This window comes from Gigantopelta aegis, chromosome 11, assembly GCF_016097555.1.
Source record: "Gigantopelta aegis isolate Gae_Host chromosome 11, Gae_host_genome, whole genome shotgun sequence".
In the NCBI taxonomy this organism is placed as follows: domain Eukaryota; kingdom Metazoa; phylum Mollusca; class Gastropoda; order Neomphalida; family Peltospiridae; genus Gigantopelta; species Gigantopelta aegis.
The window spans coordinates 14935854-14947465 of record NC_054709.1 but is presented as its reverse complement, the minus strand read 5'-3'; the positions used below and the strand labels follow the sequence as shown (position 1 = coordinate 14947465).

At 38.4% G+C, this 11612-nt stretch overlaps 1 protein-coding gene across 1 annotated transcript in view; it reads left to right on the top strand.

The window, feature by feature from the left end:
* The first annotated feature begins 2229 nt into the window (after positions 1 to 2229).
* LOC121384989 (cell death abnormality protein 1-like) overlaps positions 2230 to 11612 on the top strand; it is a 51717-nt gene continuing 42334 nt past the window's right edge. Inside the window, exon 1 of the mRNA XM_041515501.1 lies at positions 2230 to 2281. Within this exon, the coding sequence (XP_041371435.1) occupies positions 2239 to 2281 (43 nt within the window). The 5' untranslated portion in view covers positions 2230 to 2238. The remainder of the gene's footprint in view (positions 2282 to 11612) is intronic.

Sequence of the window (11612 nt, the reverse complement as noted above, 5' to 3'; positions counted from 1 at the left end):
AACCCGCTGTCGCCACTTCATGGGCTACTCTTTTCGATTAGCAGCAATGGATCTTTTATATGCATCATCCCACACACAAGATAATACATACCACGGCCTTTGATATACCAGTCGTGGTGCACTGGCTGGAGCGAAAAATAGCCCAATGAGCCCACCGATGGGGATCGATCAAAATCCTCTGATGACTACGTGTCAGAATTAACAAATTGACACTAAATACGGTCCTAACAGCTCAAAAGAACCAGTATTATATATGACGTAATTCTAGCGACCACTCCCCTCCCCTCCCCCCATTAAGTACTGTATTGAACCAGTATTAAATATGACGTAATTAACAGCATGTTGTTGGTAGCGACCACTGCCATACCTTCCCCGCCCGCACTAAGTACGGCCCTGAAATCTCAAGCCAGTATTAAAGATGATGTAATTCTAGCGACTACTCCCCTCCCTACCCCCACTAAATACGGCCCTGAAATACCATGGGAACCAGTAATATGTGATTCTAGGGACCACTCCCCTCCTCTCACCACTAAACACGGCCCTGAAATCACAAGATGACCAATATTAAAGATGATGTAATTGTTGGTACTGGACATTCTCTTCCCTACGGCTAAAAGCTCAAGATAATCAGTATTAAAGATGATGTAATTCTAGCGACCACTCCCTTCCCCTCCCTCACTGGCATAGCCACGATTTTATATTGGAGGGGCAACCATAATGGGGGTGGGGGTGAGGGCAGCAACCCACAGTGTGTGTCTGAGTGTGTGTGTGTGTGTGTGTGTGTGTGTGTATTGATGTATGAATATCTATATATTGTATGTATGTCGAGGTTGACTGTTACATACGTAGATATTAACGCACTGGCGCAGGGGATAATTAAGTCCTTTCTGGCCTCACAAATTGTTCCATGCCGTTGCTGGGACTCGAACCTATGGCACCGAATCGCCCGCAAATTGCAGACTAACCACGATGCGTTCTGACCTATCCAAACATCCATGTATGTATGTATGTATGTATGTATGATTTTATAAAATTTAATAGTTTTAAAAACAAGTTTTCATTTTTTTTTTTGGGGGGGGGGGCGTGCCTCCCCTCCCTACACCACTGTCCCGCACTAAATACGGCCCTGAAATCCCAAGAGAGCCAGTATTAAAGATGGTGTGATTAACGGCATGTTGTTGGTAGCAACCCTTCCCCTCCCCAATAAAGTTCGACCCAGAAATCTCAAGAGACCCAGTATTAAAGAAAAAAAAGAAATGTTTTATTTAAATACGCACTCAACACATTTTATTGACGGTTATATGGCGTCAGACATTATGGTTAAGGACCAAACAGATATTGAGAGAGGAAACCCGCTGTCGCCAGTTCATGGGCTACTCTTTTCGATTAGCAGCAAGGGATCTTACGTACCACGGCCTTTGATATATCAGTCGTGGTGCACTGACTGGAACGAGAAATAACATCCCGCCGCTATTAAAGATGATGTAATTAACGGTATGTTGTTGGTAGCAACCCCTCTCCTTTCCTCCCCCACTAATTACGGCCCTAGCATCCCAAGACAGCCAGTATTAAAGATGATGTAATTAACGGCATGTTTGTTGGTAGCGCCTCGACTCGGCACATTTACTTCTCGGTGCGCCCCTGAACGCGATAAAGCGTGTTTATCTCATCTTGTACTCCGCCATACCTACACTCTCTTGTTCTGGCCGGCCGTTTATTACGTCCTGAAAATCTGCCAACTTGCCAGGCTTTCACACTAGTCACCCACCGTTCAAATAGTGCATTATTGTTGTTGTTGTTCTTCTTCTGCAAAAGCCCGTCGTGTTACAAATAAGCCATGAAAAACAGTCCTAGTTTTTCAATAACATTGAACTGTTGTGTGTCATAGTTTTTCACAACATTATAACTTCTGTGTGTATGTGTCTACATGTATACTTAACCATGGCAGTTATGTGTGTATATTTTTATGTGCGTATTTATACTTACGTACCTACCATGATGTTGATATAAAGGACCTCAGTCAGTAATGCAGTGGTGCTGCTAATGAAAGCAATTACTGTTAAAAACAACAGCAACAGAATTCCACCTTGTTCCAGACGACAGAGAAGGGTTTCTTCTTTTGTAGACATACACACTCTTGTCAGGGTCAGACTTCAGAAGATTTTTCAAAACAAGATTCTTTGTTCTCTTGTGGAAATGTTGAGTGTTAAAAAGCTTGTTTCTGTTAACGGATGCATCATGTGTTTGTTTATTCTTGGAATTCTGTGGAATCTAGATGAAGGTGAGTAAAAAGAAAAAAAAAGAACAACAAGAAGTATATTTATTTTCTTCAAATGCATCCGACCCCATATAACCGTAAATAAAAATGTGTCGAGTGCGTCGTTAAATAAACCATTTCCTTCCTTCTTCAAATGCAAGTAATTATGTGAAAGGAACTGTCCTGTCATTATTAAAAGCTTAGACGATTCATGAACGGGATTTCGCTCACCTGATGTTCGTTGGTCCGTAGGATCGAAACTCCCCCAGTCCCAAATAGTTTCCCACGCGTGATATATCACATGGAAAAGTGTAGCGGATTTCCATTAAAGTTTGTTTTGTTTAACGACACCACTAGAGAACATTGATTTATTAATCATCGGCTATTGGATGTCAAAGATTTGGTAATTTTGACATATAGTCTTAGAGAGGAAACCCACTACATTTTTTTAATTAGTAGCAAGGGATCTTTTATATGCATCATTCCACAGACAGGTTAGTACATACTAGTCGTGGTGTGCACTGGCTAGAATGAGAAATAGCCATCGGCCCACCGACGGGGATCGATCCTAAACCGACCGCGCACCAAGCGAGCGCTTTACTACTGGATTACGTCCCGCCCGGTTTCCGTTGAAGACTACGTGTCAGAATTACCAAAAATGTCCGACATCCGGTAGCCGATGATTAATGAGGAAATGTACTCTAGTGGTTTCGTTAGTTAGTGGTTTTTGACGTTTAATGACTACATCTATATGTTTTATACACACACGCGCGCGCACGTACGTACGCATGCATGCACGGACGCTCATACGCACACACACTTTCTTGTTTAGAATTAAAGTTTGGCCTCCAAACTAGTGTACCACAATTTCACCACAAGGTCAGCTCGGCCATTGCCCCTCTCCTAAAGAAATTTCATTTCACCTCCGTACAATATCAAGTCGCCCCTGGAAATGTCCTGTCTAAAAATATCTAGAATGAATTAGCACGTTGGTGGTTCACGGCAAGGTGAAGGGCAGAAAGAAGAATATTTTATTGTACCAGTCGTGGTACACTGGCTGGAGCGAGAAATAGCCCAATGGGCCCACTGACGGGGATAGATCCCAAACCGACCGCGCATCAAGGGAGCGCTGTACCACTGGGCTACGCCCCGCCCCCATTTCAGTGGCTTCAACATGAAATATTTTGAGGTCATCATGAAACGATGATGTTTGTACTTAATTTCGGCGTGATTTCTTTGGGCATATGTATTTTGGGCACAGCGTATGTCGCTTCGACATTTATGCAATCTAAAGCCTTGTACTATGAAATGTATTGCATTGGTATTGTCTTATTCTTTTTACGTGCCCCTATACCACGCAGTCGGTCTGGGATCCATCCCCGTCGATTGGGCTATTTCTCGTTCCAGCCACGAATGGTATATCAAAGGCCGTGGTATGTGCTATCCTGTCTGTGGGATGGTGCAAATAAAAGATCCCTTGCTGCTAATCGAAAAGAGTAGCCCATGAAGTGGCGACAGCGGTTTTCCTCTCTCAATATATGTGTGGCCCTTAACCATGTGTCCGACGCCATATAACCGTAAATACAATGTGTTGAGTGCGTTACGAGCACGTCCCTCCAGGGTCACACCTCATTCAAGGCAAGTAATGTGGCTCTACACGTAAGAAATTGCATTGGCGTAGTCAAGATTTTAATTTATACTGAGGCCAACCACACAGTCTATGAATAGTGTTACAAATAGATGTGATTGACATGGCATGTCATCCATTCCCCCCTCTGGCTACGCTAGTGTATACAAGTAAAATGTTATCTAGCCATATTTTAAAACTAATTTAGTTTACTTATAGTTAATATTTTTGCTATATATTTGTTGTCAATGTTCAAGTGACGTTGTATTGTTTTTGTCAGGCGCATGCGTTCTGTCTCAGATTTAGGAGTCTTTCTAGTGCGTCAAAGGGACGGGAAGTAGCCCAGTGGTAAAGCGCTCGCTTGATGCGCGGTCGGTTTGAGATCGATCCCCATCGGTAAGCCCGTTAGGCTATGTTTCGTTCCAGCCAGTGCACCACAACTGGTATATCAAAGGCCATGGTATATGCTATCCTGTCTGTGGGATGGTGCATATAAAAGATCCATTGCTACTAACTGAAAAATGTAGCGGGTTTCCTCTCTAAGACTATATGTCAAAATTACCAAATGTTTGACATCTTAATAGCTGATGATTAATAAAGCAATGTGCTCTAGTTAAAGAAAACAAACTTTACTTTGTAGTGCGTCAAACGCTTCGAACACAGGCGCGGATCCAACAGAATGTTGGGGGTATGTCCTTTTAAATCGTCGCATCCTCTCGCTAATGCTGAAGGTGCCTTTAAAAAAACAAACAAAAAACAACAACCCCCCCCCCCCCCCCCCCCCAAAAAACAAAAAAAACAACCCCGCATCCAGCCCTGAAACATGATAATTAGAAGTAAGATTGGCGTCTTTCACCAATAATTATGTAAAGAGAAAACATTTGTGTGTTGTTGGTTTTTAGTGGGGCTTTTTTTCTGCGAATAACATCGCTTTTCGTTATTGTTCCTTGTTCTTTATTATTATCTACCGCGTTGGAATGTTACTTAATGTCTTAAACATTATGCGGGGCGGAAGGAAGAGGGGTGGGGGGGGGGGTGGGGGGGAGGTTGTCTAGACAATGGCGGGCGAATATTTTAGGAGAGATCCGGAAAGAAATTTCGCTTTGAGCAGAGGAGTGGAGGATTCGACCCCCTGCTCCCCTTGCATTATCTTGACGAACATACAAACCGCACACGTGATGCAGAAGAGAATTAAAGTTTGTTTTGATTAACGACACCACTAGAGCACATTTATTTATTAATCATAGGTTATTGGATGTCAAGCGTTTAGAGATTTTGAGTCTGAGAAACAGCCCGCTACTTGTTTCCATTAGTAGTAATGGAAGGAAGGAAATGTTTTATGTTTTATTTAACGACGCACTCAACACATTTTATTTACGGTTATATGGCGGCGGACATATGGTTAAGGACCACACAGATATCGAGGGAGAAAACCCGCTGTCGCCACTTCATGGGCTACTCTTTTCGATCAGCAGCAAGGGATCTTTTATATGCACCATCTCATAGACTGGATAGCACATACCACGGCCTTTGATGTACCAGTCGTGGTGCACTGGCTGGAGCGAGAAATAGCCCTAGTAGTAATGGATATTTTATTATTATGCTGGATGGAACGAGACGCAGCCCAGTGGGTCCACCGATGGAGATTGATCCTAGACCGACCGCACATCAAGCGATCGCTTTACCACTGGGCTACGTCTCGCCCCGTTCTTATAGTAGCTGACGCTTGCAATGTGTCGGGGGGGGGGGGGGGGGGCAGTGGTAAAACGCTCGCTTGAGGCGCGGTCGGTTTCGGATCGATCCCCGTCGGCGGGCCCATTGAGCTATTTCTCGTCACAGCCAGTGCACCACGACTGGTATATCAAAGGCCGTGGTATGTGCTATCCTGTCTGTGGGATGGTGCATATAAAAAAAATGTAGCGGGTTTCTTCTCTATGACTGTGTCAAAAATGACTATATGTTTAACATCCAATAGTCGATGTTTAATAAATGTTACTTACGGCGCGTTCTAGATTCGTGTGTAAGAAATTATGCGAACTGCTAAAACAACGATAGATATGGTTCAGTGGTCTTACTGACATGCATGTTGTTACCTCAGTCATTATAATGAACTGTTCCAGATTATTTGGAAACCGATTATTATTGTATAGATGTATAGATATCGCTTAACGCATAAAGTACGGTATGCAAATATGACAAATATCGAAATAATCCATATATTGAATATAGTGAATGTCTGTAAATAATTAAAAAAGTTAATAAGTTAACAGATACAGAAGCACAGGAACTAGAAGGAGAAATAACATATTCAGAAGCATTAACGTTCCTTAAAACTATGAAAAACGATAAAAGCCCAGGGTCTGATGGATTTTCTGCGGAGTTTTTAAAAATGTTTTGGAAGGTTCTCGGGCATTTTATTGTTAGATCCATTAATTACAGCTACAATATAAACGAAATGTCCAACACACAAAAATGAGGGATTATTACATGCATACCAAAACCTAATAAACCTAAACACTTTTTAAAAAACTGGCGACCAATTACACTATTAAATTGTATATACAAAATTGCCTCTGGCTGCATTGCTAACAGAATTTAAAAAGTGCTAGATAAAATAATTTCAAAAGATCAAACTGGGTTCATTAAAGTTCGATTTTTAGCTGAAAATATAAGACTAATATACGATATAATGCAATATACAGAAGTTAATAAAATTCCAGGCTTATTGTTCCTGGTAGATTTTGAAAAGGCTTTTGACTCTGTCTCTTGGTCATTCGTTTAACAAGCACTTGAGTTTTTCAATTTTAAAATGTCAATTAAATCATGGATTAAAACATTTTATAATAACTCAGAATCAAGGATTTTACAAAATGGATTTCTGTCTGAAAGTTTTAAACTAGAAAGAGGTTGTAGACAAGGCGATCCACTTTCCCCCTATATTTTCATAATTTGCGCCGAAATACTAGTTATATTAATAAGAAATTCAAAGGATATCAAAGGTATAACTGTAAACGGGCAAAAATATTTAATATCGCAGTACGCTGATGACACCTCCTTCATTTTAGATGGAACCCACAAATCCCTGGATAGCACTCTAAAAATATTAGACCTGTATGCCAACGTATCTGGATTAAACATAAACTACTCGAAATCAAAATCATCTGGATAGGCAGTAAAAAATATTCAAAAGATGTTTTTCATCATCCAAAATGGAAGTTAGAATGGGGAGCAGAAACCTTTTCCTTACTAGGAGTATATTTTTCAGTTAATATTGAAGAAATGATTCAAACTAACTTTGAACCGAAGTTAATGGAGATGAAAAGACTGTTAAAACAATGGTCCACTAGAAAATTAACTCCACTGGGTCGCGTCGTTGTTATCAAGACCTTAATAATTTCAAAAATAACACATTTATTAATTGCATTACCAAATGTACCAGATCAAGTAACAAAACAATAACTAAAATATTTTTTAATTTTATTTGGCAAAACAAACCAGAAAAAGTCAAAAGAGAAGTACTAATGCAAGACTATGTAAATGGAGGCATCAAAATGCTAAACATTAGAAAGTTTACAACTGCGTTAAAAGCTACTTGGTTAAGAAGACTTCCAATATCAAACTCGAAATGGACACATCTTTTCCAAGCTGTAACAGGTTTAACGACAGCAAATATGATTAAATATGGAGATTATTATATTCAGCTAAAAATAACAACAATTAAAAATAATTTTTGGAAAGATGTGTTACAAAGCTGGCTTACCATTCAACAGAAAGAAACGCCTGATAATAATGAAGATGTAATGAGCCAAAACATTTGGTACAATAGCTAAATTAAAAAACACCCCGGCAAACCTTTTATTTATATAAAGTATTTGCAAAAAGGCATAATATTTATTCAAGATCTAATAGACGAAAATGGGACATTAATGAATTACAATACTTTATTAACAAAATATCAAGTACAGTCCAATTTTTTAGAATATGCTTCTTTAATCAGAGCCATTAAATTATATATTTGTAAAACAACAAAATCAAACAACCAAAGTTTTAACACTGTTTGCAACCCGATTTTTCCGTTTAAAATAAAACTATTTTTAAAAGATACAAACCTAAGTAAGCAAATATACGCAATATTAAATCGCACTACAATAGTTCCTACGTCCCCAAAAAGATATTCAGTTTTGGGGTTTGACTTCACTTCACAAGTATGGGGAAAGTATTATGCTCTACCATTCAAAACTATTAAAGACCCATCTTTATTGTGGTTTCAGTATAAAATTTTACACAGGATAATAGCTAAAAATATATTTTTAAATAAAATAAAATATGTTGATTCTAATATTTGCGATTTTTGCCATCTTATGCCAGAAACACTGGAACACTTATTTTATGAGTGCTCTAAAGTTACTGTCCTATGGAAAGCAGTAGAAGAATGGGCATTAACAAAAGGTGAACAATTTCAGTTGGATAAAAACATGGTTTTATTTGGTATCATAACTAAAGAGCATTGTTTTATTAATTGGTTCATTATTAATATTAAGTATTATATATATAGAACGAAATTACAAAAGATCAGATTAAATAAAAACGCAATGCTAAGATTCATTATTGATAAAATACAGATTGAAAAATATATATTTTATAAAAATTGCCTGTATAAAGACTTTGATGATCAGTGGGAACCTTGGCAGCAGTTCCTCAAACAAATTGTATAAATTCATGTATAAACTTATTAATAACAAAATATACGAATAAGCTAATAAACATACTTTTATGCAAAATATCGCCAGTTCGGAAAACGTATCTCGACTTTCTATAATTTCTTTTTTTTAAAGATCGCATTGATCTTATTTATCTTTCAAGAAAATTTTTGTTTTCTTCTTCTTCTTCTTCTTCTTTTTCTCTCACTCTTTGTTTCTATTTCTAGTACTCTTCTTCCTAGTCTCCAGAATATTTCCTCTTCAGTTATGTAAGGTTTTTGCATTGCTAATATCCTGTTTTACAATATCATGTTAAGCCTATCTGTTTTATCTTAATATTGAATACTATGTATGTGTGCATACGGCTCGCGCCGTTTGTGTTCCCTTTCGTCTATCTTCGGCTTCATCCCTGTTACTCCACACGTCCATGTCTGTCTGTCTGTCTGCCCCCCCCCTCTCTCTCTCTCTCTCTCTCTCTCTCTCTCTCTCTCTCTCACACACACACACACACGCACATGCATATGTATACACATATTGTTTAATAAGTGCTTTATATACGAGTGTATAGCTTTAATTATGTATCGTTTATGTATATACAATAATACCATGTACAGCAATTATTCAAGGCCCCAACCTTGACCTTGCTTATGTTTCTGGGGACAACAGAAAAAAAGAGAGAAAAAAAAAGAGGCAGAAACTGTGTACGTCCCGTTGCAGCAATGTCGGACGAGTTATGGCGCAGTTTGGACTGACAGTAAATTAGTTCGGTATGGCGCGTGTCAACACACTTTTACTCCATCTTGTTTTACCACTTGTTGCTTTTCAATTACCAGCAGCACTAGAAGACATGTGGATGTGATTTAAAATTCCTCCCATACCCTCCTTCAGAGGAATTGACTTGGCCGAGAGACAAAAGCTGTGTTTACACTTACACAAGTTAAACTGGTTTAGCTAAAATACTTTTGTCAAAATCAGAATATGTATGTTCCACTTACGCCATTGCATAACGGCCTGAGTGTAATACAGTCTGTTCTGTTGGAAACGACGGGCGTTAACACGTGTATTAGCTATACCCATATAAGGCGGAAGTGTGGTTATTCGCACTTGCGCAATACATCAAAACAACAATGGACTACGAGTCTGGCCTCAGATCGCAGTTATCTTCCCATTTGTCCGCGCAAGTAGTCTGCTGTTTGACTGTAATTATTTCATGGCAGGCAGCTTTCAAGTGGCAACTATTAGACTGAAGTTGACAGGGGAGAGCATGTAGTTTGTAAACATGTGTAACTTGTTGACACTGAAGACTTGTTTGTGGTAATTCCGACTCATGCAAAAGTAGAGCTTTTTGTGTAAAATGGGTGTACTCCAGCCAGGTTTAGAGAGTGTGTTTGTTTAAACCAATATCCTGGGAGAAAGAGCTGGACAATAGGGGTTGTCCTTTTCAGGGTATGTTTCCCCCCAGGCAGGCAAAGGTACATACTAAAATCCACGGGCCTGCTGATATTAATTAAAATGTTATAGCCACTAAGGCTATATAGAAACATATAGCGAAATTAATTGTGGTCTGTGGCCTGATATGTATAAAATGGGTGTACTCCGGCCAGGTTTAGTTTGTGTGTTTGTTTAAACCAATATGCTGGGAGAAAGCTGTACAGGCAAAGGTACATACAAAAGTCCATGGGCCTGCTGATATTAATAAAAAAATGTTATAGCCACTAAGGCTATATAGAAACATATAGCGTAATTAATTATTGTTGTCTGTGGCTAGTCTGTTAAACCGTTGCTAACCTACTTCTTACTACTTATTCTGTCACTCACACCTAATAATAATTTTAACTGAAATAGTTTGCGTTCACACTTTCATTTTAAATTGTTTTAGTTATACCAGGTTAACTAAACCACATAGAGAGGTGTTCTAGCTGTGCCGGTATATAGTGAATAAATCACGTTCACACTTCCATTTTAAATTGTTTTAGTTATACCAGGTTAACTAAACCACATAGAGAGGTGTTTTAACTATACCGGTATATAGTGAATAAATCACGTTCACACTTCCATTTTAAATTGTTTTAGTTATACCAGGTTAACTAAACCACATAGAGAGGTGTTTTAACTATACCGGTATATAGTGAATAGATCACGTTCACACTTCCATTTTAAATTGTTTTAGTTATACCAGGTTAACTAAACCACATGGAGAGGTGTTTTAACTATACCGGTATATAGTGAATAGATCACGTTCACACTTCCATTTTAAATTGTTTTAGTTATACCAGGTTAACTAAACCACATAGAGAGGTGTTTTAACTATACCGGTATATAGTGAATATCACGTTCACACTTCCATTTTAAATTGTTTTAGTTATACCAGGTTAACTAAACAACATGGAGAGGTGTTTTAACTATACCGGTATATAGTGAATAGATCACGTTCACACTTCCATTTTAAATTGTTTTAGTTATACCAGGTTAACTAAACCACATGGAGAAGTGTTTTAACTATACCGGTATATAGTGAATAGATCACGTTCACACTTCCATTTTAAATTGTTTTAGTTATACCATGTCAACTAAACCACATAGAGAGGTGTTTTAACTATACCGGTATATAGTGAATATCACGTTCACACTTCCATTTTAAATTGTTTTAGTTATACCAGGTTAACTAAACAACATGGAGAGGTGTTTTAACTATACCGGTATATAGTGAATAGATCACGTTCACACATCCATTTTAAATTGTTTTAGTTATACCAGGTTAACTAAACCACATGGAGAAGTGTTTTAACTATACCGGTATATAGTGAATAGATCACGTTCACACTTCCATTTTAAATTGTTTTAGTTATGCCAGGTCAACTAAACCACATGGAGAAGTGTTTTAACTATACCGGTATATAGTGAATAGATCACGTTCACACTTCCATTTTAAATTGTTTTAGTTATACCAGGTCAACTAAACCACATGGAGAAGTGTTTTAACTATACCTGTATATCGTGAATAGATCGCGTTCACACATCCATTTTA